This window comes from Drosophila erecta, unplaced genomic scaffold (assembly GCF_003286155.1).
Source record: "Drosophila erecta strain 14021-0224.00,06,07 unplaced genomic scaffold, DereRS2 tig00000000-arrow-pilon, whole genome shotgun sequence".
NCBI classification, from domain to species: domain Eukaryota; kingdom Metazoa; phylum Arthropoda; class Insecta; order Diptera; family Drosophilidae; genus Drosophila; species Drosophila erecta.
In genome coordinates, this window is record NW_020825194.1 from 9403065 (window position 1) to 9426311 (window position 23247).

General features: G+C 47.7%; 3 protein-coding genes across 4 annotated transcripts in view; 2 read left to right on the forward strand and 1 right to left on the reverse strand.

Annotated features, from left to right (window-relative positions):
• LOC6554779 (proteoglycan Cow) overlaps positions 1 to 14333 on the forward strand; it is a 43366-nt gene extending 29033 nt beyond the window's left edge. Inside the window, exons 2-11 of one of the 2 annotated variants that reach the window (XM_015153846.2) lie at positions 2933 to 2999; positions 3109 to 3211; positions 3328 to 3699; positions 8020 to 8168; positions 8736 to 8929; positions 8993 to 9112; positions 9176 to 9272; positions 9353 to 9748; positions 10765 to 10902; positions 12126 to 14333. In XM_015153846.2, the coding sequence (XP_015009332.1) occupies positions 2933 to 2999; positions 3109 to 3211; positions 3328 to 3699; positions 8020 to 8168; positions 8736 to 8929; positions 8993 to 9112; positions 9176 to 9272; positions 9353 to 9748; positions 10765 to 10902; positions 12126 to 12232 (1743 nt within the window). In that variant the 3' untranslated portion in view covers positions 12233 to 14333. The remainder of the gene's footprint in view (positions 1 to 2932; positions 3000 to 3108; positions 3212 to 3327; positions 3700 to 8019; positions 8169 to 8735; positions 8930 to 8992; positions 9113 to 9175; positions 9273 to 9352; positions 9749 to 10764; positions 10903 to 12125) is intronic. The other variant, XM_001982146.3, reaches the window with a different exon arrangement.
• Positions 14334 to 17367: 3034 nt separating this feature from the next.
• LOC6554752 lies at positions 17368 to 21922 on the forward strand. The gene is made up of 8 exons (XM_001982152.3): positions 17368 to 18087; positions 18846 to 19175; positions 19245 to 19434; positions 19838 to 20078; positions 20176 to 20356; positions 20413 to 20626; positions 20680 to 20877; positions 20940 to 21922. Exons 1-8 carry the CDS (start codon positions 18000 to 18002, stop codon positions 21862 to 21864), a joined length of 2367 nt encoding a protein of 788 aa, XP_001982188.1. The 5' UTR covers positions 17368 to 17999; the 3' UTR covers positions 21865 to 21922.
• LOC6554753 (ubiquitin-like domain-containing CTD phosphatase 1) lies at positions 21865 to 23178 on the reverse strand. The gene is made up of 2 exons (XM_001982153.3): positions 22816 to 23178; positions 21865 to 22761 (listed from the first exon to the last, which is right to left on the reverse strand). Exons 1-2 carry the CDS (start codon positions 22973 to 22975, stop codon positions 21959 to 21961), a joined length of 963 nt encoding a protein of 320 aa, XP_001982189.1. The 5' UTR covers positions 22976 to 23178; the 3' UTR covers positions 21865 to 21958.
• Positions 23179 to 23247: the final 69 nt, after the last annotated feature.

A 23247-nucleotide genomic window follows, 5' to 3' on the forward strand; every position in this document is an offset into this window, starting at 1 on the left:
CCTTTTTGGCCGCGCTGATTGCCGAATGCGGCAATGAGTTATGTGCCAGGGGATAGAAAATATATGGCCATCGATCGATACGGGCTGAAATCGGTTTGAATTAATGCATGAGTGCAGGTTAAATGGAGCACAAAGGATTTGGGTCTGGGCTTAAGCCGTCAAACGGAGATGTACATACAGTAGAAAGGATATCGATTTCGGGGGCACACCCAACTTAAAAATTACATTTACATAATGCAACCGAAATTGACATTCCTCCCTCGCAGCTGGAAGAGCGGAGAACTCAAGCAACCACTAAAATGTTTCTCGTTCTACCCTTAACAAATAATCAAAAAAAAAATAAGGCAAAAAGTACAAAAAAGAAATCGCTAGAATTTGCAGAGGCAGCGGCTACAAGAAAACAAAAGAAGATGAAATAAGCCCGCAACGAAAACAAAGTCGTAAATTCAATTTAAAGCTTGACAGATTGCCACAATGCGGCGAAAACGGGGGCGCAAAGAGCGGCCAAAGGGGCGTGGCAGCTGGTCGAAACAATGCAGCTGGCTGCAGTGGTGGCAACAACACAAAAACGGCGTCAGTAACAATGCCGCCTTTATCTTCCGGCCAGCAAGCCGCGCGAAATTCTTTCCCCCAGTGCAAAAAGGCAGAGGGCTCCACTGGCAGGACTCCCACTCAAGTCCTAGTTCTCCCACTTCTCTGGGGGACTGCCCAAATTAGGGTCAAGTTTTCGCTGGAAGGCGCCGGTGGAGCACCACCAATTAAATGGGCTTTAATAAGCCCGGCCACTTAAACAGCCAGAATCTGGCAATCTGGCAAGAGGTTAAACGGCTGGCAAACTTTGCGCCCGGCCCTGCTGGCCATGTGGGTGGTGCTGCATGCATCTCCAGTGGGTGGTGCATCTGTGGGTGGTGCTTGACTTATGCGCCTGGCTGACTGTGTTGCATTATGTTTCACTTGCAGCTGGTGCTGTGACCCAGTTTGGTTGGGGCTTTTTTAAAATGCCCTGCTGGTGGCTCATGTCACCGTGCTGTGCTGCCTTTGGCACAGCTGTGTTGAGTGCAAGTTTATCACGCGTCCCCCTAAACAAGCCGCAATAAGGTCAATCGCATGGTCAGCGCCAGCGCTAGCCACCGCTTCCTAGCACCACCAGCGCCACCAGCACCACCAGCGCCACCAGCACCACCAGCACCACCAGCACCATCGGCACCGCAGCAAACGCAGCACAATTAAAGCCAACAAACAGAGCGACACAGAAGCTGGCCGCACGGATTGCCGACCAGGCCAATCAGCAGGACCCGCCGCAGATCAACAAGCCCATACAGAGAAAGAAACCAGAGATAGTTTGTTCAATAAGGATGCATCAGCACAAGCCAGCTCTGCTTCTCACTCATCAATTGCATTAAGACACAACCATTTATGGCCTTAATGTAATTAGACACTTGGGTGGCCAGCACCAACTTACTTTTCTCAGTGCATCTAGGCAGTGCAATCAAGTGCGGGCGTATTAAAGCTGCAGGAGATCCCCTTGCGAGGAAGAGCCCCAGCGGAATGGGCCGTAGGATGGGTGTGGACCAAAGTGGTGGGCTGGGGAAGAGGCAGCGGCTAGCTGGATGGAATGGCTGATGAGGAAGGTGGCCAGCCGGGGCAGGAACGTTGCGGCCGCGGCCAGGAAACGCGCACAAATTGCGTTTTAACGCATGCAAATTGCCTGCGTCCACGTCCCGGACGAGTTTATTGCATTACAGCTGGGAAGGACGAAGGACGAAGGGCTGGCGAGCTGGGCGTTCTCTTGCCAGTGGATGTGTGTGTTCCGCAATTGCCACTTCGCACTTGAGCGATTTCGCGGCCAGATGTGTGTGTGTGTGTGTGTGTGTGTGTGTGTGTGTGTGGGCAGAATGCACTATATATGCCGGCCAGCCGGGCTGGAAGCTTTCAGCTGTTTCAGCTCAGTTCTGCCGCTCCTGTCGCTTTCATTAAGCCAACTGACAGCGGCGATTGCAGTTTCCGCCGCTACAGCGAACTCCAAATAAAATGGCCAGTGGCAAAACTGTCAAGTCCATGTGAGCTCCGTTGTTTCACCTATTTTTGCCACTTTTCACAGCCTATTTTCGACATTTAAGCGCTATTGTTGTTGACCCAGCTGCTGTTAGTGGAACATACATTTTATAGACAAGTTAAATATTATGCATACGCGCCATTGCACTTAATAACATTTCGGTTCGCCTCACAAGGCCAGTGTAATGGTGTGTGTGCCTTGGCATACACACACGCACACCCACCATTTGTGGGCGAGCTTAAGCTGCGTGCTGAATTGAATTAAATTAAAATAAATCTGCAAAGTGTCGCCTAACTGAGCAAGTCAAGAATATGCCATACTTTTTAACATGCAATCCGCTTTGCATATGTTCGTTTGGACATGAATTTCACTGCTAGGCAGATAGGCCTCCTCGGATTATATAAAGCAATTTATGCTTCATGCGAGCTCGATTTACATTTTTTCCTTTAGTTTTTGCCTTAATCTGTGCAGCCCAAGCTAGACGGCTCCATTTGTTGTCATAACAGATGAACTATTGATCATCATTAGAAAGGCACTCACACACATGAAACTCCAACTCCCGTGACTCGATACTGTTTGCTTTTCAACTTTCCCCCTGCAGCGCTGTGTGCTACTGCTATTGTGTCCTAAAAGTCCATTTGAACTGCCATTACGCATACGCCCCGTGTGCTCGTCGTGTGTGTGTGTGTGAGTGTGAGTGTGCGTGTGTGGATGGCTCAGTGAGTCTGAATGGGTTGCGTTTGTGTGCACGTGTGCATTTTGACAGACGTCAGTTGAGCTTGGCTTGCACACACATTTTGCATTTTTTATGCATTTAAATAACAAAATTAAACCAGCAAATGTTTCACATGCAATTTATTGTTTCCTCCCTTGCAGATAAACAAAAACACGCAGAGCAGCAAGAATCTGGGCGAGCACAAGCGCTGGATACACGATCCCTCGAGTGAGTAGAGCAAAGCAAAGACCCCTGGTTGCGGTCAATTACGTTGTCCCAGGACAACTATGCACAGTATGGTATGACCTATTAATAAACTGAATTCGCACGCCTGCAGGTGACCTTTGCCGACCGCTGAACTGCAAGAAGCGTGAAATCTGCCTGCTGGAGGACGAGTTCAGTGCCGTTTGCGTGTCGAAGAAGGAGCTCCACAAGAATCGGTAAGTGGCAGTGGGCTGGTCATTTTCTTGTTCCGCCCCGATGAGCCAATTAATTGTGCGGCCCGAGCCGAAGGCCAGCTAAACTTAAACCCATGCCCAACCATTGCACATTCCAGTGATGAGATAATCACCAAGGCCAAGTACTTGGAGGAGGAGGCCAAGCGGCGTGTCAACCAGCAGGACAGCCAGGACAGCCAGGACGCGGAGGACATCAACAACGACGACGAGGACAACAGCAGCGATGGCAGCACCAGCAACTCCAGCCCCACGGGCCCCAACAATGCCCAGGCCAGTGTCCAGGGAAACGAGGAGACCGACGACGAAGATAAGAGCCTGAGTCTGGGCGACGACGATGAGTCCAAGGAGGACGACGTCTTCTATGAGAACAGCATCGCCGCCGGCGATAAGCAGCAGCCACAACAGCAGCAGCAATCCCAGCCTCCTGCAGGACCTTCCGTTATTCAGCAGGACGACGACGAGGAGTTGGAGTGAGTACACTTGCAGAAAATGGTTGTCAAACTAGTTTTCGTGCTTCACATGCGAATACGCTCCAGTTCATTTCGATTTCTTAGTTCCCCACTTAACTTCAAATGTTTATGAACATCAGAAGGGAACTATGTGTATATACCATAGTGCTCCGAGCAATTTATTTTTCTCTCTGCAGCATTCGAGTGTTTAACTTTTGTGCCGATCTTTTTGTGCTCGCCTTTGAGTGGGATTTTACATTTCATTAAGCAAATTCGCGTCCACAAAAAGGGTTGATGGCGACGGGGGGCAGAGGGTCACCTTTGGCATCCGGCCCACCCGTACTCCGAGCTCCGCCTGAATTCCACGCTCGCCATGCTAATAACAAATTGTTTTATCGTGTATAAAAATTCCGCAATAAATTCACAGTGCTACAATTTTTAGCACGCAGCCTTTGGCCTGTTTTTGCGTTGTTATCGTTGTTGGCTTTTTCGGTGTTTGGTTGTTTGGATGTTTGGATGTTAGCTGGTAGCGGTGGCACACTTCTGGCTGAATGGTTCAATGGGCCGCAACGACAGCTTTACGGCCTTTACCCTTTGACGCGTGCCGTCGTCGGATCCCTTGACTTGTTCCGTGTTATCGCTTTGACCCTAACCCAAATTGTGGACTGGCACGCGAGCAGTGCCTCCAAGAATGGGTCCGAAAAGGGCAGTGCCGTGGGCGCAGGAGCTGTGGAGCTGTGGAGCTGGTTCAGGTGTGCCAGCGGCAGAGTCCGGAAAATGAAGTCAAAGTCGAGTCGGTGTCAAGGCTTGATTGGCCTGGGTTTCCACGGAAAAAGGGGTTGACAGGAAGTTGTTGGCAACAAACAGTCGATTTCCTTTCGAAAAATATTTGGTAATATTTCACGTGGCTTTTCGCACGTTTGCAAGGTCTTTTTACACAAAGGAATCACAAAAAGGAACGCACAAAACATTGTATCTATGTAGTTGCTTTTAAAAGCTGATATTACAAAGTTTTCCATTTACTTCGGGTGGAACCAGAAATACATATAAATATATTTGATATTTCATTTGCCTCAATTATAGAAATTTGCTATACCTAAAATGTTTTTCTCGAAGACCAGTCGAAACTCTTTAAGCGCCTCCAATTTTGTTTACCCCAAAAGTCCAACCAGCAGCAAACTTCTTGGGCTTTTGGCCCACATCGAAATCCTTTGAAATGCAGCCTCCATCGGAGTGTTATAAAAATGTTTTCGCTTCTTGTTTGTGTTCGCAGTTTATCGGTTGTGTTTTTGTTTACGGAAAGTTCAATTTTATGCCTGACATTTTCAGAGTGTATATGTAATGGCGAAAATTGGGGCGATGCAAAGTTTTCATTTCGATCCTTTGACGTTTGAAATGAAAGCCGAATTATAGTGTAATTTCTGCATATACTTGTATGAAGTGCGAAAAATGTGATGTGAGGCGTTGGATTTCATGCTTTATGCTGGATTTTTGTTTTGTGCTTCCCCAGGCGTCTGTAATTGAATTAAAATCCACTTGGCAAACAACTGCGAGTGGTGGGTGTTTGAGTGTGAAAATCAATCTATAGGCAAATCACGCACCCGACCACGTTCTCCATTTTCCATCCAGCTCCCAGCGATGACATTAACAATGGCTTTTGACATATTTCCCTCTACTTTTATGTTTACGAATTTTCCTTTTCAATTTTGCTTTCACGAATATAAATTCCCCGCTTTGCATACCCACATGTGTGTATCTATGTCAATGGCATGAAATATGAATGTGTCACGAAGCCGCTGGCAAAATCAATAGTTTGAGCCATAGCCATAGTCATGTAGCCTTATAACCATATAGCCATATAGCCACAGCCAGAGCACTTGCCACTCATCATGGCAGCAGGAGCTGCTCCAGTTTTCGTCCTTCCATTCAGGCGCAACTCAAACAAAGGACCTGCCTCCGTAAAAGGGTCGTCCTCGTCATAGGGGGGCACTTCTAATAGACCAAAATGCGAGGCAACCTCCACAATACCCAATGCCCAACACATCCAGCTGGCTGGAGATGGAGACCGAGTTCGGGCCATAACTCATGTGTGAGACGCTCATTGTTTGTTGCAACAATATGCCATCGCACAGTGGCTCTGGCTCAAACGGGGGAATAAAAGGGGCATTTGGCTTGAAAAATACAAGCACTACTATTTGACCATAAAACTAGTTACTTCATTTAATGGCTTGCTGAAGCATATTATCTGGTTTTTGGCCATGAGTATGAGTTAGCTAGAGATGTTCTTAAATATAGAACACTAATCAATACTCACAATATATTTTAATGTACTATCTCTAATGATGAGACGATGCTTAATTGGCTTCGGCTGCCTTCCTTCTGAAACTCCCTACAAAGGACTTCGAAGATTCCGCTTGGATAGGGCACATACCATGGTTCAGATCACACCTCAAGCTGCCACAACTCAGCTATGTGAGTGTGTGTGTGTGTGTGGGAGGATGTGATGGCCTGCTCCTGGCAGTTATTCGAAACCACTGAGCTGTTTTGTGGTCTGTGCTCATGAAGCTGTCGGTTCCAGCCATTTTGGCAGGTGGAGCAGCCGTTCAAAGGAGACCAACAGGACGCCGAAAATTCGGTCGGCGCTGGGATGGGGTTGCAAAATTGAAAGCAAATATTTGAGTAAAAATTTACACATTTTTCACAGAGGCACGGGGGCGGCATTTGATGGGCAATTTGGTCAAAGCAACCGCAGATGCTGGGCAGGCCATTCAAGATGCCATGGGCATCGGCATCGGCATCGGCATCGGGACAACGGCGTTGGCGTTGTCATTTACCAGGGATCGCATTATCAAATTTATTCGGCTCACTATTTACTGTTGGTCCTAAGAATTTTCATTAAACTTGTGTAAACAATCCGGCGAAGAGGGACAAACAAAAGCGAACCGGAAGCTTGCAAAAGAACATGCGAGAGAATTTTTAATTAAAAGCAGTGAAAACACACACACACACACACACACACACGGCGGAAAGTAAAGGATATGCATATCCGAGAATATATTTACTTTGGTTTTGGCCATTGGCTCGTTTACATTGGCTCTGCAATGAAATTGGACAGCTTAAGAGACCCATATGCAGATACAAGTGAAGCTTTATGACAAATCCACATGTGTTTACATTTTATTGAATTTTAAATTATTTTTCTCCTTTGCTAAACAGTTTTTTGTCCAAGTCTGGATGCAATTTATTTAACAACGCATACAAATGATAGTTGGGCCAAAAGTGCTGCAAAGCCGAGCTTGACCCGAATAATTGGCCAATTTTCAATTAATATTTCCTTGAATTATAAAACCGAAAACCCGACGAAATCCACTAATTAAGAATGCCAAATGGGGGCAATTAGTCAAATTGCTTTTCATTCATTTGCACTCGGCGTAGTACAACCAAAAATAAATGTGCAAATTTTATTTGAAGCCAAACAAAAACTCCAAATAACAGAGCCCCAGCAAGGGCTTATATATACAGGTATATATATATCTGAATAAAATTATGATATAGTGGGGGAGAAAGTGGCAGCGAATCCATGACAGGCCAATTAAAGCGACATCGAAAAGGATACCAATTCTCGCGGAAGCCCTTTTTTATTGAATGGATGGCGTCGGTCAGCAGCAACCATTAATTGGAGTAATCGTTTTGTTGGTTTTATTTATCAAAGAAAAAAGTAACGCTTAATTGGAAGAAGGCTCGAGCTGTTCTTCAGAGTTTAAAGGATGATTGATCGACACCAGCTTAAGGGTCACGGCAATTAAAAGGGTGTGCATTTCAGCAATCACAAGGATAATGCTTCCCCCTAATGGGTCACGTACACACTCATTGCTGGAATGGAGTCATATATATGGAACGCTAAATTATATGCCTGGCCCAGGTCCTTTTCGCCTGACGCTGGCAGCTTAAATATTTGATCAAATTATTAAATAAACTTCGTCCTGCGCCTCGTCCTTTCCCCAATCCGCTGGCCAATCTCATGGCTCGACTGTTTGCCCGGGCGTGCGTGCAGCGCATTTTAAATAAATATTTAAATAAAAGTATAAGCAAGCGCCTCTTTCGACCGCTCACCTGGCCAACAAGTTGGCCGCCGGAGCTGGGGATGTGTGGACAAAGACAAAACGGAAAAATATATGCGAAAGAATGGGAAAAGGACACAGAATTCATTTGCATAAAAATTAATTTTGCATGTCATCTATTTGTTGTCGTGGCGCCCCTTGAGTTTTACTTTTCTGATTTCAGACGGCATTCTAACTGAGCTCCTGCTTTGTCTGATTTTTGCCTCATTCCTCGTTGTAGCAACTGCAAGCCGTGTCCTGTGGCCAAGCCGACGTTCCTGTGCGGAGCCGACAACAGGACCTACTCATCACTATGCAGATTGGATTATCACAATTGCATACATTCGACGTCCATACGGATCGCCTGCAAAGGATTCTGTCCCTGCAAGGGTGAGTCTACCCCATATCCTCCATTCCCGGCCATAGCAAACGGACTAAGACAAATAATACGGCCTTCCCGGGAGCAGAATCAAATGCTTCGCATAATGAGCTCCAGCCTGGCAGTCGGCCAGAGTCGCAGGACTCGATGGCAAAGCCGAAGGACCTCCCTTGACTACAAAATAAATTGCATGCATATTTTGTGACAGTCTTAGTCGCCGCCAGTGTGCTGGAAAAAACTGAGCCAGCGGCTAAACGCGATTTGTTAGAGGGGATTTGGCTCCCTCCCCTTGGCAATTAAAAATTCCAATTACCAAACAATGGCTTTGGCTTTAAATATATTTTTGCCCCGGCACATCACTTGTTAAATATTTAATAGGCCGGCTAACAAGTAGCCATTGTTCCACCGCCCATTGTGCAAAAGGAGCCTGAAAAACCACTCAGCCAGCTCAGCCAGCCACGTTAATTTTCAATTTTGTGTTGGCCGGAAAATAAAGCAAGAGTCTGCCCTGTTGGGCTGCGAAAAGTTGGACTGCTGCAGCCATTTTCTGACCGCCATTTTGCCACCGCTTTTTGCAGAGATTGGCGATGGCAAGCGACTGCAGCGCCTCTCGGGCTACAACAACAAGTACAACAAGAAGATCAGCCTCGACCAGCAGCAGCAGCAGCAGCAACAACAACAGGCCTACAAGGACAGCAGCAACAACAACATCATGATGAACAGCGGCAACATAATGGGCGGCAGCAACAACGACTTCAACACGATCATGAATGTAAGCTAATGGCAACTCGTATATAAACCCATGCAACAAAGTTTAACTCGGGTTTCGTTGCAGGACAAGGAGGACAATAACCGGCACAACAACCACATCAATGCCCAGTACACCTTCACGCCCGAGGAGATCAAATATGACAACAAGCACTACAAGTACCTCAAGTACACGGCCTACAAGAAGGTGAGTGGGTTAGCCAGTACATCCAGTGGCACCTCCCATATCGAATTATCTGGCCATTGGCAGGACTCCAAGTACCAGGAGGACAAGCACAAGATGCGCAACTACAACGAGGTGGTCGAGAAGCAGCAGCAGAAGTTCAATAAGAACAGCAACTTGAATGGTGAGACATTGCCAATTCACACAGAGTGCACTTTGGCTGGCACTTGACAATTATAATGAGGTAACCTTTCGATTCCACAGCCTATCCCTCGAAGTCGGCGGAGTGCAAGCCGCAGCAGCTGACGGCGATTGGCAACCGGCTGCTGGACTGGTTCTCGGTGATCATGGCGGACAGCAAGAAGCGGCGCCAGCACAGCCAGAAGTCGAAGGCCCACTTCCCGCCCGCCTGCAAGACGGAGGCCAAGTGGATGTTCGGCCACCTGGATCTGAACAACGACGGGCAGCTGTCGCTGCAGGAGATGTACGACCTGGAGCACGACCAGAACGAGCGGTGCATCAAGCCGTTCATCGACACCTGCGACCTGGACACGGACAGCTCGATCAACACACGGGAGTGGTGCAGGTGCTTCGAGAAGACGGATCGCCCGTGTGCCGCTGTGCGCCGGAGAATCGCCGGCGACTTTGCAGGTGAGATAGGTACAGGTGGACATTTCTCTGGCTACATAACACTAATACTTCTATGTTCTCTCTATATTCGTATGAGTTGTGCTGGGGTCCTGGGCCTAATTTATGTATATTCCCTCTACCCCCGAACAAACATCAACCTATAGTAAACAAAAGCCAAAAAATATAATCCAAATACAATTGAAAGAACACCAAAGACCGAAAACGCGAAACCAAACGCAAAGCGATAGTAATCGCGCGAAGAGTAATTTGGTTTCAATGGGTTTTCGCCACTTTCACTTTCACTCAGCCGCCTCTATTGCCATCTCTTTCGCTGCCGCTCCGTCTCTTTCTGTCGTGCTATCTGCCATCTCTTTCGGACGGCGCTTTGTTGCCCGCTTAGTGTTTGTTTGTCTGACACTCTTGCTCCTACTTTACACGCGTTGGAAACCTTTTTCAAACTATAATTAAGCGCCTGACAGCTAAATAGAAACCCTGACACACTTACACTCATACACTTGCGTGAAAAACACCCTAACACACACACACACACAGCAGTTAACAGAAGTAACCTTTTTTTCGCGCCGCTTTCGTTGCCAACTTTCGTTTTGTGCTCGCTACCCCGTTTTTTCTATATCTTCAACTTTTAAGCCAGCAAATTAAACACTTTTAACAGCAACACAGAACTTTTCCGTAACCTCTGAACCCCTTTTCTTACTCCCCGCTGTAGAAACCGCCACTGTCCAATGCTTTTTGTGTTTGCCTTTTTGGAGAACCCCCTATACTGTACTATACACATAAATATATATATATACGTAAACCCAACTATATAATTTCTTACTCTGTTCGCCCGCCACAAGACCCGTAACCCCAAAAGCCCGAAACCCAAAAAAACAAAATACAAAAAAACAAAATAGATCCAGCAACAACTTGCTTGTGCCGCTTCTCACCAAATCTGAAAACTAACCCACCCATTTGTGCCACACCAAGTTGCCCCTACTAAAACGTTGCGCTTTTCTCTTTCTCTCCGGCGTTTGTTAACTAATTAGGAGCCTACGCACCGGACTGCGACATCCAGGGATTCTACAAGCCCACCCAGTGCCACAATTCCGTGGGAGTTTGCTGGTGCGTGGACAAGCACGGAGTGGAGTTCGCCAACACACGCACACGCGGCAAACCCAACTGCGGTGAGTACCTGGCGAGTTGGGATTGGGATGAGGTTGGGATGAGGCGGAGGGAGCTGGTTGCAAGCACTTAACCCAAACACTTGGCGGGGTCACAACAAAGGGCCCACAAAGTTTCAAAAGGCCGTAATCAGCGGGGAGAAACAGTGCAAAGTGGGTTAAAAATGGGTGCTCGCACACAGCTGATGTTTCTGAAACACACCCGAAAGTGGCCAGGAACACACAGTGCACACACAGGTTTCTAGCAATGTGCACACACTCAATTTGCAGCAAAAGCCTTATATCTAAATGGTATTTAAAGCAGAAAGTTTAAAGTTGTGGCGCAAAATAATACCACATTTAATCATTTCATTTTGATGAAATAGTATAGCTTAAATGTGAGTATGGTTTGTTTTTCGTGCTGCAAAAAACCACATTGCTTTGTTTAAATATGGTTTTCAAACCGATACGCCCTAATACAGAGCACTAAGACCACCGATCCACCGATTATGCGGAGTAAGTGCTCATGGGCAGCAGTAATCCTCAGTGGTTTGCAATCGCTGCAGTTGGTAGCCGCTGCCAATTAATGCGGAATCCAGTTGGATGAAATAGTCCAGCGCCATACTCGTGTTTCCTTAACGATTTCCGTGGCAATCGAACTGTGTCGAGCCACCCACGGTCGGCCACCTGAGTCCAGACCCAACCAGCCGGATTGAAATATCAGCCTTTAAGCCAGCTTTTATGGCCCAGTGCTGAGTTATGCGTTGCCGCAATGCTCGAGCCACCTAACGGCGTCGAGAACACCTCGCACTCCGGTGCGTATACGTAATCTGCTTATCTCTGCCGCCCCGCTTACTTGTCCTATCTCCTTGCATGCGGGCTTATCGGGCCGAGCTGCCTTGACTGAGCACTTAAGGTTGTTAAAGTTGTCAGGAGCACACGGACAAGTTGGCTTGCTCGGCGCGTACAGTGCCAGGGGATCGGTAATTGGGTTTTCCTATTAATATCGCGCATACGCCATGCATAACACATGAAATGGCGGCAAAGGGGTTTCGGTTCGTCCTGCACAAAAATAACCAAGAAGGTCGCTCTGCGGCTGACCGCCATTAGACATGCATGGTGATGGCGATGGCGATGGCGATGGCGATGGCGATGGGATGGATTAGTGGCGGGGCATTGTGGGAAGTAGGGATAAATCGCCACGTAAATTCAAGCACACATTCTAATTTCACATCCAATCCAAACAGAGTCCGTGGTTAACAACGCCGCATCGCTCACATCCGACGACGAGGACGAGGGCGCCGACGACGAGGACAGCGCGGAGGGCAGTGCCGATCAGATGCTGGTCTTCTAAGCGAATCGACAGCTCCACCAGCAGCTGGGGCAACCGATGGCGATAGCCCTGGGCCCTGGCGCATCATCCAATCAGCGAGCTAGCGTTATAACAGAAAATTAATATTATTATTATTATGATTGCAAACAAACCCGAGAAATGTGGAAGTAAAAGCAAGCGCAGCAGCGAAAACCCAAAAACAGAAACATAAATGTGCAGTAGCCAAGTAAGCGTTTTTGAATAGAACTACGAATAGCAAACAGCAGAGCAGCAAACTCACTCACACTCACACTCGCACACATCACGCCATCATCAAGGATAACTAAAAGGAGCCAGCAGGACGTGAAAGGAGGGCAAAACTGTAGCATAGTTGAAGGCGCATCGCACGCAAATTGGCAAACCGCTGATGCCAGCAGTAGAAAAAAAGAAGAGAACCACCACATACTCCCCCATCCAAGGCTCAAGTTATTTTCCCCCTTTTTTCGGTCAATCAGCACAGCCCAGTTAGCCACGATTTTGCCTTTGTTATCAAACTGTTGTTTGCACGGATGGGTGACCTCAGTTACAGCCAGTAATCCGTCTATTTTGGCCTTTCGCAGCAGAACTAGATCCCTTCATACACATGTCCTCTCTGCTTTCGCGACACACAACACACGCTAAGAATTCCGCCCAAACAAAAATATATTAAAATTTATGTGATAAGTTTTTGAAATGAATGAGTGTGCGAACGAGGAAGGCCACTGTCCATCTGCTAGCTGCGAGTCCAGGGCCCTCAGGATCAAAGGATCGTAGGATCGTTGGATCTGGGGATCTCAAAATCGATCCTAAGATCGTGGGATTTTATGATCTTAGGATCTTTGAATATTAAAATCCTAGTATCCTAGCATCGTAGGGTCGTAGGGTCTTAGAATATGAGGATCTTAAAATCTTAGGATTTTGGGATCCAACGGTCTTATGATCTTCTTAGGATCTTAGTAGGAGTTCAGCGCCGTAGGATGGATTCGGTGGAGACACAGGAACGTGTGGCCAAAACGCAAGTAGTTCGAGCGGGGATTTTGGTGGAAAGGTGGCAAACTCATAGTTGCATATGTACGAAACATAACCGCGTTCATTTAGTGTTACTTACCAGATATATAGTGAGAGATCCGGCGCTTGCAAGGCTTCGTCAACGTCGGCTAAACGGCGTTTGTATCAGCACCTGCCAGGGCAAAAGAAACTCAGCACCTGCTTTTACGTAAACCGATTGTCAGTAACACACCCACTCTCCATTGAAGCACTCCAAGATCTTGGAGCTAAGATTAAAGTTTCCACACACTCGTAGGACATACGACATTAACGTAAGGAAAGGACTCGGCAAGAGATTCGATAATGGCAATTCGCTTATACATGCATATACAAATAAATATATAATATGTTTACCGTGTAAGTATATAAGAAGCATAATTAAGTGGCAGCAAATAGCAGATCGTCGTACCGTAGCTCACCCCAGTTTTTTTTAATTCCGCCCTTCGATATTTTGCAGACGTGAAAGAATTAACAAGTAAAATTGGAGTTTTAACACATTTATGAGCGTGGAGGAAACACAAATAAAAATACAAAGAACATTGAATGCTTGCAAAATGACGAAATTATATAGCCAATTGTAGTAAACAAAACCAATGCATATAACGAACCTTTTAATTATAGCAAAAATTTATAACCAACAATGAACATTAATAACAATCATTTGCGATCAAGCGAAGAGTGGAGAAAAGTATCTGTTTTCGGCTGCATTTAAAGCAAAGAGCAAGAATAATAAAATATAACTGACTATGTACTACGATTACGATTGTATTTATGTATGTATTTATTAAAATGCAAAACTGCATTAATTCTAGGAAGCCATCACAGTCTAAACCCAATTTACAGAACTTCGGCACTACATCTTCCTTGGCAAAAATTATTATTTTTCTGCATTTCTGTTTAGATTTTCTCTACTCACAAATACCCATTGAAGCATGGTCATGATACGTAATGCATTTTGAAAACTTTTACTTGATTAGATAGCACAGGTTTTCGTTTCTACCAACTACGATTCGTTTATGTACGGAATGATGAAATCAATAAATATTATTTAATGCAATTCAAGTGCTCGCTCTTTTCTTCATCAATCAGTCATCTTATAGCAGGTAAAGGATCTCATTTAGTGTGGCAAACTACTTTTCCGCTCACATTAAACAAATTGCGGCAACTTGTGACATTTAAGCTCCATAACAACGCAAAAGCGACAAGAATGCGAATGACTAACAATAAATTAACGGAGCTAATTTTATGCGCACACAAGCAGCAAAAAGCCAAACAAAAAGTTGGCCAAAAGCGAGAAACCAGAAGAACTCAACGAGGGCGACGCGCAACAGGCGCCCAAAACAATTATGGCACTGATTTAAATAAATTTCAGTTTGCTGGGGATGTCTCGATGGCTCTTTTGGCTGGCGGGGGTCTAAATGGAGCCAACCAGTTCACACGCTAGCTGCAAACGGACCCCAATCGCCATGTAGCCACCATACAGCCATATAGCCATATGCCACATAGCCATATAGCGGTGTCAAGGGTGCTGAAAGCGGCGCAACTTTGGTTTGTCGTACAAAACGGAAGTTCCCGGCGACAATTAGGCAACACACACCACACATTATACACGTGGTATATAATGTGTGCCCCGGCAAAGTTGCACTTGCATTCTTAGTCAGTCACTCAAAGTTCGCTGCTGCACAGAGCGCAGAAGTGGGTTTCAAAAATGCCATTTTAGGCATAGAATTTTTGGAAGCAAGTCTGACATTTGTTTTATGACCAAGAAGAAGCAAGTAAAATTCAATTGAATATTTACATTTCTGCCGATTGTATTCTCTGTGCATCAGCTGGCTTGGGCTGGGATATTTCACTAACTGGCTTCGGCTAAATATTTGGCTACATCCACAATCCCGGCTGAGTCTGCGTCGGCTCATTTGCATAATGCTGTGAAGCAGACAATGCGACAAGTTGCACTTGCAACGCCTGGCTGCACGGCTCGAGCAGCAGCAAGCCCCTTTTGCGAGACGGAGACGGAGTGGTCTGAACCAGGCCAAAAGGCTTTCATGTCAGCCAGACGGTTTTGTGGCCGGTTACGGGTGCTTCATTGTTCCCTGCCTCGTCTGCCCCACGAACACCCGGAACAGCCGTGACTTTTTGGCATTTTTAATTAGTGCTTTGATGTGTACGCTGGCCTCTGCCACTATATTGTTGCATGCAGTTGGCAACTTTTATTTCTATGCGTCATTCAGGCGTCACTTGGCCCCCGTTGTTGTGGACACCACGCACATAGCCACTCGCTAGTTTATAGTTCAAGGTGAACATACGTAAGAGTTTTGTGCCACTGGGCTGGAAATAAGCTGGTAGTCCTATGTGTTTGGTCGTGGCGTTAAAAATTTAAGCCAGCCCCATTCGTCCTGCGACGATGTGGCTGCAACATTCTGGCTTCGTGTCATGCCACTGAATGTTTCGCATTATATGACCCCTTTATTTTTTCGGGTGGCTCTGGCTAAAGGGGCGCCATGTTGCAGGGGCGTGTCCCGCAGCTGCTTGCAACGGGCAATTATTGCGCAGTTATTGCATGTCGTGTGCAATGCCTATGAATTATTACGTATACGCAGTGTGTCCACGGCGAAAACGAAAGTTGGGCGGGGCGGTATTCATGCTGCAGTTGCTCGTAAATTCAATGAAATTGCTACAGTTTTTTTTGTAATGACCGGGCATGGCAAGTTTATACCACTCTTCTTACTGATTAAGTGCTTTTGTTTTATTAATTGAAGTTAAAATATTAATATGCATTTTATAAGCAGTTTTGCAGTAGTGCGAGAAGTAAATTAAATTAAATACAAAGTAAAGTGCACAGAAATAATTATAGATGTTTAATATGTATGTTTATGTTTATGTATGTATAGGCTTGTGATAGATTAGTACCCAGTGAATGATAAGCTTCTGAAGATAGCCCACCACATTCTGAACCAAACCACATTTAGTATGTCAAAACCGAAGTACGTCATCAAAGCCGATGGTGTTCATCACATTAGGTAATCGCATGTGCCCTTATGTCAACCATATCGCCGCTCAACCAAGACATTTCGGTCGCTGAGGCAATCGCGATTTGGAGCGCCATCGACCTTGGCCCACCTGCTCCAAGTGGCAACCGCAAAGGTCACGCACAGTTCGCCAACGCGAATCGCATACTGCCAATGGAAACTGAATGGCGTACCTGGGGCCCTTTGATGGCACTCTAATTAAAGGCTGCCTGCCACTAATTAGCGATGGACAATCGACGAGGGAGCTGGGGCCATTGGTCGCAGCAACTTGGCTCAACCAAGAATGGAGCCAACGGCATTGGATGGCCATTTGAATTCGTCTGTCGGAAGCAGCCGTTGCAGGGGGAGGGGGTGGGAAACAAATGTTGTCAACGCCAAAACCACTGAACTGTTAAAAGTGCCATTGAATCCAACAACGATGCTGGGCGCAACTGAGCAAACAAACAAACTGTCGGAAAGACGGCATGCATGGCTAGTTGCTCGGAGTCTGTTCGATGGATCCCACCTGAGCTAAGCTGAACCGAACTGAACCGAACTGAACCGTGCCCCCAGATGCGGCCCCACCCTGCCCCACTCGCAGCAGCCCCAACCCCAAGCCCAAGCCCTTTGCACGCGCTAAATAGTTTTGTTTATTGCACATTGAAACCGAGCCAGCGAGCAATGCGGTGGCAACTCCGCGCGCGACACACTCCAGCGATCTAATCAGCAATCTCGACGACGACCAGGCTGACATGGCGTTTCTCATACGCTCGGTTGGCGCGACGTCGACGCTCGATCGAATATTTTCCAATGCACTGGCAGAAAGTCTTGCTTAAATTGGTAATACATGCAATGTGGAAAGTATGAGACAAGCCGTTGATTTATTTTCCTCCAAATTGTATGACTTGTGTTCATTGGTCTTCAGTTCAGTAATGATATTTGTGGAACAGCTGTATAAATATTGGATTATTTTTGAGCAGTGTACTGCCTCTGCTGCCTCTGCTGCGTCACTGCACATTCGTATCATTTACATACGCAGCTCTGCGGAGTGAGTCGCCGAGTACCTGGCGCTCTGGGGTCTCCGGGCTTGGGGATGGATCTCGCCGCGATGATCTCCCGCCGGGGAGCCCAGATCCGAGTCGGCTATTTGCAAGTCGAGAGTCGGGCGAGTCGGACGTGGAATCGCCGCGGAGAAATTAAGCGTGCCAAGTGTGAATAGAACGAGGCAAGGTGCATTTGGCTAATGGAAGTGGTGGCAAAAGTCAAAGCCACACGGTATACTCGCATTCAAAAACAAATAAATAAATAATGCAAAAGCAAGCGGGCTTGAAGTAATTAGCACAACGATGCTGCTGGCGGCCAGCTGACCCACATCCGGAAATCGCTCTAATTTATATTTGATGTCAAGTGGGCAGTGAGCGCACCAGGATAACAGGATACGCCCGGCTCATTTGCATTTGCATATATGCAAATAGTTCGATCCGCAGGCGATTGAGTGGCCAGCAAAGCGTGCACGTGCCAAAAGTGTTGGACTGTGCCAAAAACATAGCCAGCTAACGGGCAAAAAGCCACTGAATAAATGGCCCTTGTTCCTCGCGTCCGTGTAGTGCGTCTACGAGTTTAGCCCGTGTTCTGGCCGAGAATCAATTAAAATTTATTGCACGAGCATGCCAAACAATTCGCGGTTGCAGCCACAAAAACGCATCTGAAAAACAATGCCGCTCCAATCATTTGTGACCGCCCCCCGGCTATGCAAATTAGCCATTGCAGCGATTTCGCTGATTCTCCACCTAAATGCCAGTGGTGAGTTCTCAGTTCTCAGTGCTCAGTGCTCAGTTCTCAAGCGACCTCGTCGATTTGGCTAATATATAAAATCGAAAATTGGAAAACCCCTGGCAAACATTGCAGTTTTAGCCGCTTACCCCATGATGATGCCAATTCAGAGAGCGTTTTGAGGATGCACTCGCCATTTGCATTCAATAGCAAAGCGGATAAATGGAGAGGAAAACCAAAACTGAATAGATCAATTTACAAGTAGCTTTGCTGCATGTGCATGTCAGCTGCTAATATAGATTTATTTATTGGCAAGCACCCTGAGAACGAGTTTTATTAGGTTTGAGTGGGAAAATGACCCTTAGCCGAACAGCCAACTTCTGGAAACGCAAAAGTGGGGAAATGAATTACTAGATTTCTAGATAATCACTTATTTTCCGATGCAAACTATTATATCTCAAAATAAATACATTTCAGGATTAGTGTGGTTGGTGACCCAACCTTTTTTTTTTTTTGGTAAAGTAGAAAGTAAAACATTCTCAGACATTCCAAAACGCCATACTTAAGGGTTAATTCGGGTGATGCCAGATTGATTTTCTCATTGCTCAGCTATGCATAAAAATATCAAATTAATTGATGAGCACGAGCTCAGCTACCAGGTAATCAATAGGCGATTCCTATTATGGCTGGTCGGCAATTTGAAGAATGCTTTGGTTCCCAGTCATGCGCATCCCGTTGGATTGAAACCCACATTCATGGCACATTCCACATTCCGTTCTGCCCCCCAGTTGCGCTGCTGCTCAAGTGTCCGCTGCACCAGTTGCAGCTGCAGAAGATCGTCGGATTCCGGCCACCGCTGGAGTATCTGGGCGAGGGCAACCGGATCTACGGCCCGGAAATGATGAGCAACCGCGACCAGGAACTTCCGGTCAGCCAGGTGTGCTGGCGCATCTGCAACGAGGATCCCGACTGCATCGCCTATGTGCACCTCCTGGACACGGACGAGTGCCATGGCTACTCCTACTTCGAGCGAACCGCGCGTTATCTGGCCATTTCGGGTGAACTGCCTCTGGTGGCCGACGGCGAGGCCGTGTTCTACGAAAAGACCTGCCTGCGCGGTGAGTAAATCCCACACCCAACAGCCGGAAGTGGCCCTGATCCGCCCCTAATCCATTCCGACCTTGCAGTTCCCGATGCGTGCCGGGGGCGTCTCTGGGCACTGACCAAAATCCCCGGCAGCACGCTGGTCATCCACAGCAAGAAGACCATTCCGACGCTGGTCACGCGGCGTGAGTGCGCCGAGCGCTGCTTCTTCGAAACCCAATTCAGATGCCTCTCCGCCTCCTTTGCGCCCTCGTATCGGAACAATCGTGAGCGGTAATTGACTGTTTGCTGTTTGGTGGTTCGTTGTTGTCGGTTGTCAGTGGTTGGTTGTAGTTGTTGTAGTTGCTTGTTGCCGGACAAACTAACAGCCTTTGTTGTGCATTTTTAATGCATGGCCGAGGCTTTGCGCCGGATTATGACATCACTCAAGGGTGGTGATGGGTTCAATCATTTATAGCGGGCTTATAATACAAGTTCGAATTTAATAGTTTACAGTTCTAGGATCAGATTAAAAAAATGTCACAGAGCCCAATATCACATTGTCATAACAATTAGATAACCTCTATTAATATGTTATATGAAAAATGAGATTATCAGCCATCAGTTAGGTTTCCTTTGACTGGGTCGTATTAGCCACGTAGATCATAACATAAAAACCTCTAATCCTTGCTCGCAGCTTCCGTGGCGAGGCGGGTCCTGGCCAGCGTCCCTCTCCCCGCCTCGGCAGGTGCATGCTGAGCGACAAGGACAAGACCGTCCAGCCGGACGCCTTCCGGGCTGCTCCGTACGACGAGGAGTACATGGAGAACCAGTGCCACGAGCGGGCCGTCGAAAGCGACAACTGTTCCTACGAGCTGTACGCCAACAGCAGCTTCATCTATGCGGAGGCCAGGTACTTGGGACTCTCCCAGAAAGAGGTGTGTCCGCCGCGCTTCGGATGTCGCGCATTATGATTGTAATCGAAATGGATGGGGGTCGGATGAGTGATTGATGACTTCTACCTTCGTGTTGCAGTGTCAGGCGCTGTGCTCCCACGAGGCGAAGTTCTACTGCCAGGGTGTCTCCTTCTACTATGTGAACCAGCTCTCGCCGTCCGAGTGTCTGCTTCACTCGGAGGACATTGTGTCCCTGGGTCCTCGGAGCCTGAAGCTCCGTGAAAATTCGGTCTACATGCGGAGGGTCAAGTGTCTGGATGGTGAGATCCTCTGGGAGTGTGGCATAACCAATCTTAATCGTTTCCCTATCCCGCAGTCCGTGTGTTTTGCACCCGGGATGAGATGTCCATCAAGTACAACCCCAAGGACTGGTTCGCCGGCAAGATCTATGCCAGCATGCACTCCAAGGACTGCCTGAGCCGAGGATCCGGCAACGGGAGTGTCGTGCTGACGCTCCAGATCGGCAGCGAAGTTAAGGAGAACCGCTGTGGCATCCTGCGCGCCTATGAAATGACTCAGGAATACCAGAGGTAACATAAGTCTAATACATCTTTCGTTCCATTACATCTCTTTTATTGTCTAGGACGTTCATCTCTGCCCTGGTGGTCATCCAAAACAATCCTAATGTGCAGACCCAGGGCGACCGGCTCATCAAGGTGGGCTGTATACAGAGCAATGCCACCACATCGCTGGGCGTCTCGGTACGGGACAGCAATGTGGATGGCTCAGAGCCTGTGCCCAGCGCCATAGCACTGGAGTCCTCCTTCGAGTACGCAGAACAGTGAGTTTTTTCTTGACTCTAATCCCTGAAAATCTATTTTTCATCCCATTCGACACTTGCAGCATGTTCCCACACGAGGGTGTGGTGCACTACAACAGCAGCACTGGTCCCCATCCGCATCCCAGCATCTCACTCCAGATTGTGGATCTGTCGCACCAGCACGAGACCAACGATGTGCAGATTGGACAGAACCTGGAACTTCAGATTGTGGCGGAGTACAGCCCGCAGCAGTTGGCAGACCACATGGAGCTGCAGCTGGCACCACTACCAGACTTTCGGGCTACCTCGCTGGTGGCCAAGACGTCGGACAACGAGAACTACGTGCTGCTGATCGATGAGCGAGGATGCCCCACGGATGCCAGCGTGTTTCCCGCTCTGGAAAGGGTCCACACAGCCACCAGAAGCATGCTGCGCGCTCGCTTCCATGCCTTTAAGTTTTCGGGAACAGCCAACGTAAGCTTCGATGTCAAGATCCGCTTTTGCGTGGAGCGCTGCTCGCCCAACAACTGTGTCAGTACATCCTGGCAGCGGAGGAGGCGGCAGGCTGAGCAGCCAGATCGAAGGCCGGAAGACCTACGAGTTCAGAACCCTGTGTACATCTCCACGGTAGTGGATGTTGCTCCACAGCAAGACAGGAGTAACTATACCAGAGCTCAGGAGGAATTGCCCCTCAACTACAACATCCGCGTGCACGGCCCGGACCAAAGCAACGCCAACAGTTATCTCTATGGCGAGCGGGGAGTGCTACTCATTGCTGGCATAGACGACCCGCTGCACCTAGACAACGTTTGCATCAACCAGAGCCTGCTGATTGCACTGTTCATCTTCTGGCTGATCTGCCAAGTTGCCCTGCTCTTTGGCTGCGGCATGGTGCTGCAGCGCTACCGCCGGCTGGCCAAGCTCGAGGATGAGCGCCGCAGGCTGCACGAAGAATACCTGGAGGCTAGAAGAGTCCACTGGGCAGACCAAGGCGGATACACACTCTAATTGTCGGCTGGAACGCAATGCGTACAAAATGCATCTTAATTTAATAAACATAAATCTATTCAAATCTTACAAACGAGTGCAATCGAGGGAGAGCTCAGGAGTTCTTCTTGGGATGGTAGTGCTCCCACTTGCGATGGTTCAGCGAGTTGAAGTCCGGGCAATTGTGAGCAATTTTGCGCAAGTAGTCGGACAACTTGAGTAGCTCAGTGTCCGTGCCGCGGTTGAGATGGGCCTGGCGGAATGGGCGGATCTTTAGGCCGGACTTGGGATTCATCAGGAAGTTGCGGCGGATGTCGTCAAACATGATAGTGTTGCTGGAGTTGTATTGCTTGTACAGGGCCCAGATCACACCAAGCGGCTTCACATCCACCACACCGCGCTCCGGCACATGAACTGAGATCATGGCGGTGGAGTCCAGGTAGAACATCACCTTGTAGCTTTCGTTACTGGCCACGCCCAGCAGGCGCATCTTCTCCTCGATCCAGCGCATGCTGGTGGCGGACCAGATGACGATGTCGTAGTCCTCGTAGGCGGAGGCCAGAAACTCGTGCAGATACGGACGCATTAGTTCCGTGCCCGTTTCAGCCGGCGAGCGGTGATCGAATAGGGTATAGTCTATGTCCAGGACAAGCAGCTTCTTGCCCTCACGCGGCGGTGCTAACTCCTTGATCTTGTAGTCTCGCACACGACGCTGCACCTTGGCCAAATAGACGGAGGAGTGCTCAACGGATTCCTCGCGTTCATCAGCGTCGTCGAAGTCGTCGACCACCTCGCCAATATCATCCGGCAGGCTGCACGCATCCTCAATGTCCGCCTCCGTGGAGCCCACCATCATAAGCTTGAAGTTGGGCTTTAGCTCCAAGGCGCTGATCTTCACATTGTCGGCGGCTGTCTTTCCTGCAAGTCATTGCATCTTACAAATGAAAATCCTGAAACCTAGGAGTTACCCACCTTTGTACTTTAGGTTGAGCAGCTTCTGGCGTTCCGGACGCACCTGTGTCTTGCGGAATATCTCATGGCGCAGTACTTCCACGGTGTCCTGGTCAGTGAGGTCCACCGGGTACTCCTTACCACTCCATTTTACAATCACGACCACTTCCTTCACCTCCATTTTTGTGCCCAGTTGTTGCTTGTTTCGCTATAGATCTATCACACCATAAGTGCTATCGTAAGCTAGTTAGACAGTATCCAGCCAGTGGCTTACGATAATGTACCTAATATCTATTAACTTATTTTTTATAAGACCATATAAACAGATTCACCCGTCGAGCTGCCAGAAATCGATAGCTACTATCGATTGAGGCGACCGGCGTTATCGATTGCTTTCGTTTTACGACAAAGGCATAAATAGGTGTAATTTCCTGATAACATTTACCCAGATTT

Bases quoted from the DNA above. Each gene is read 5' to 3' on its own strand.
- LOC6554752 (XM_001982152.3), top strand. From the start codon at position 18,000: ATGCCGCTCCAATCATTTGTGACCGCCCCCCGGCTATGCAAATTAGCC. The intron at 18,088-18,845 runs GTGAGTTCTCAG...TCTGCCCCCCAG, and splicing joins TCTCCACCTAAATGCCAGTG to TTGCGCTGCTGCTCAAGTGT. The intron at 20,357-20,412 runs GTGAGATCCTCT...CCTATCCCGCAG, and splicing joins GAGGGTCAAGTGTCTGGATG to TCCGTGTGTTTTGCACCCGG.
- LOC6554753 (XM_001982153.3), bottom strand. From the start codon at position 22,975: ATGGAGGTGAAGGAAGTGGTCGTGATTGTAAAATGGAGTGGTAAGGAG. The intron at 22,762-22,815 runs GTGGGTAACTCC...AATGACTTGCAG, and splicing joins GCTCAACCTAAAGTACAAAG to GAAAGACAGCCGCCGACAAT.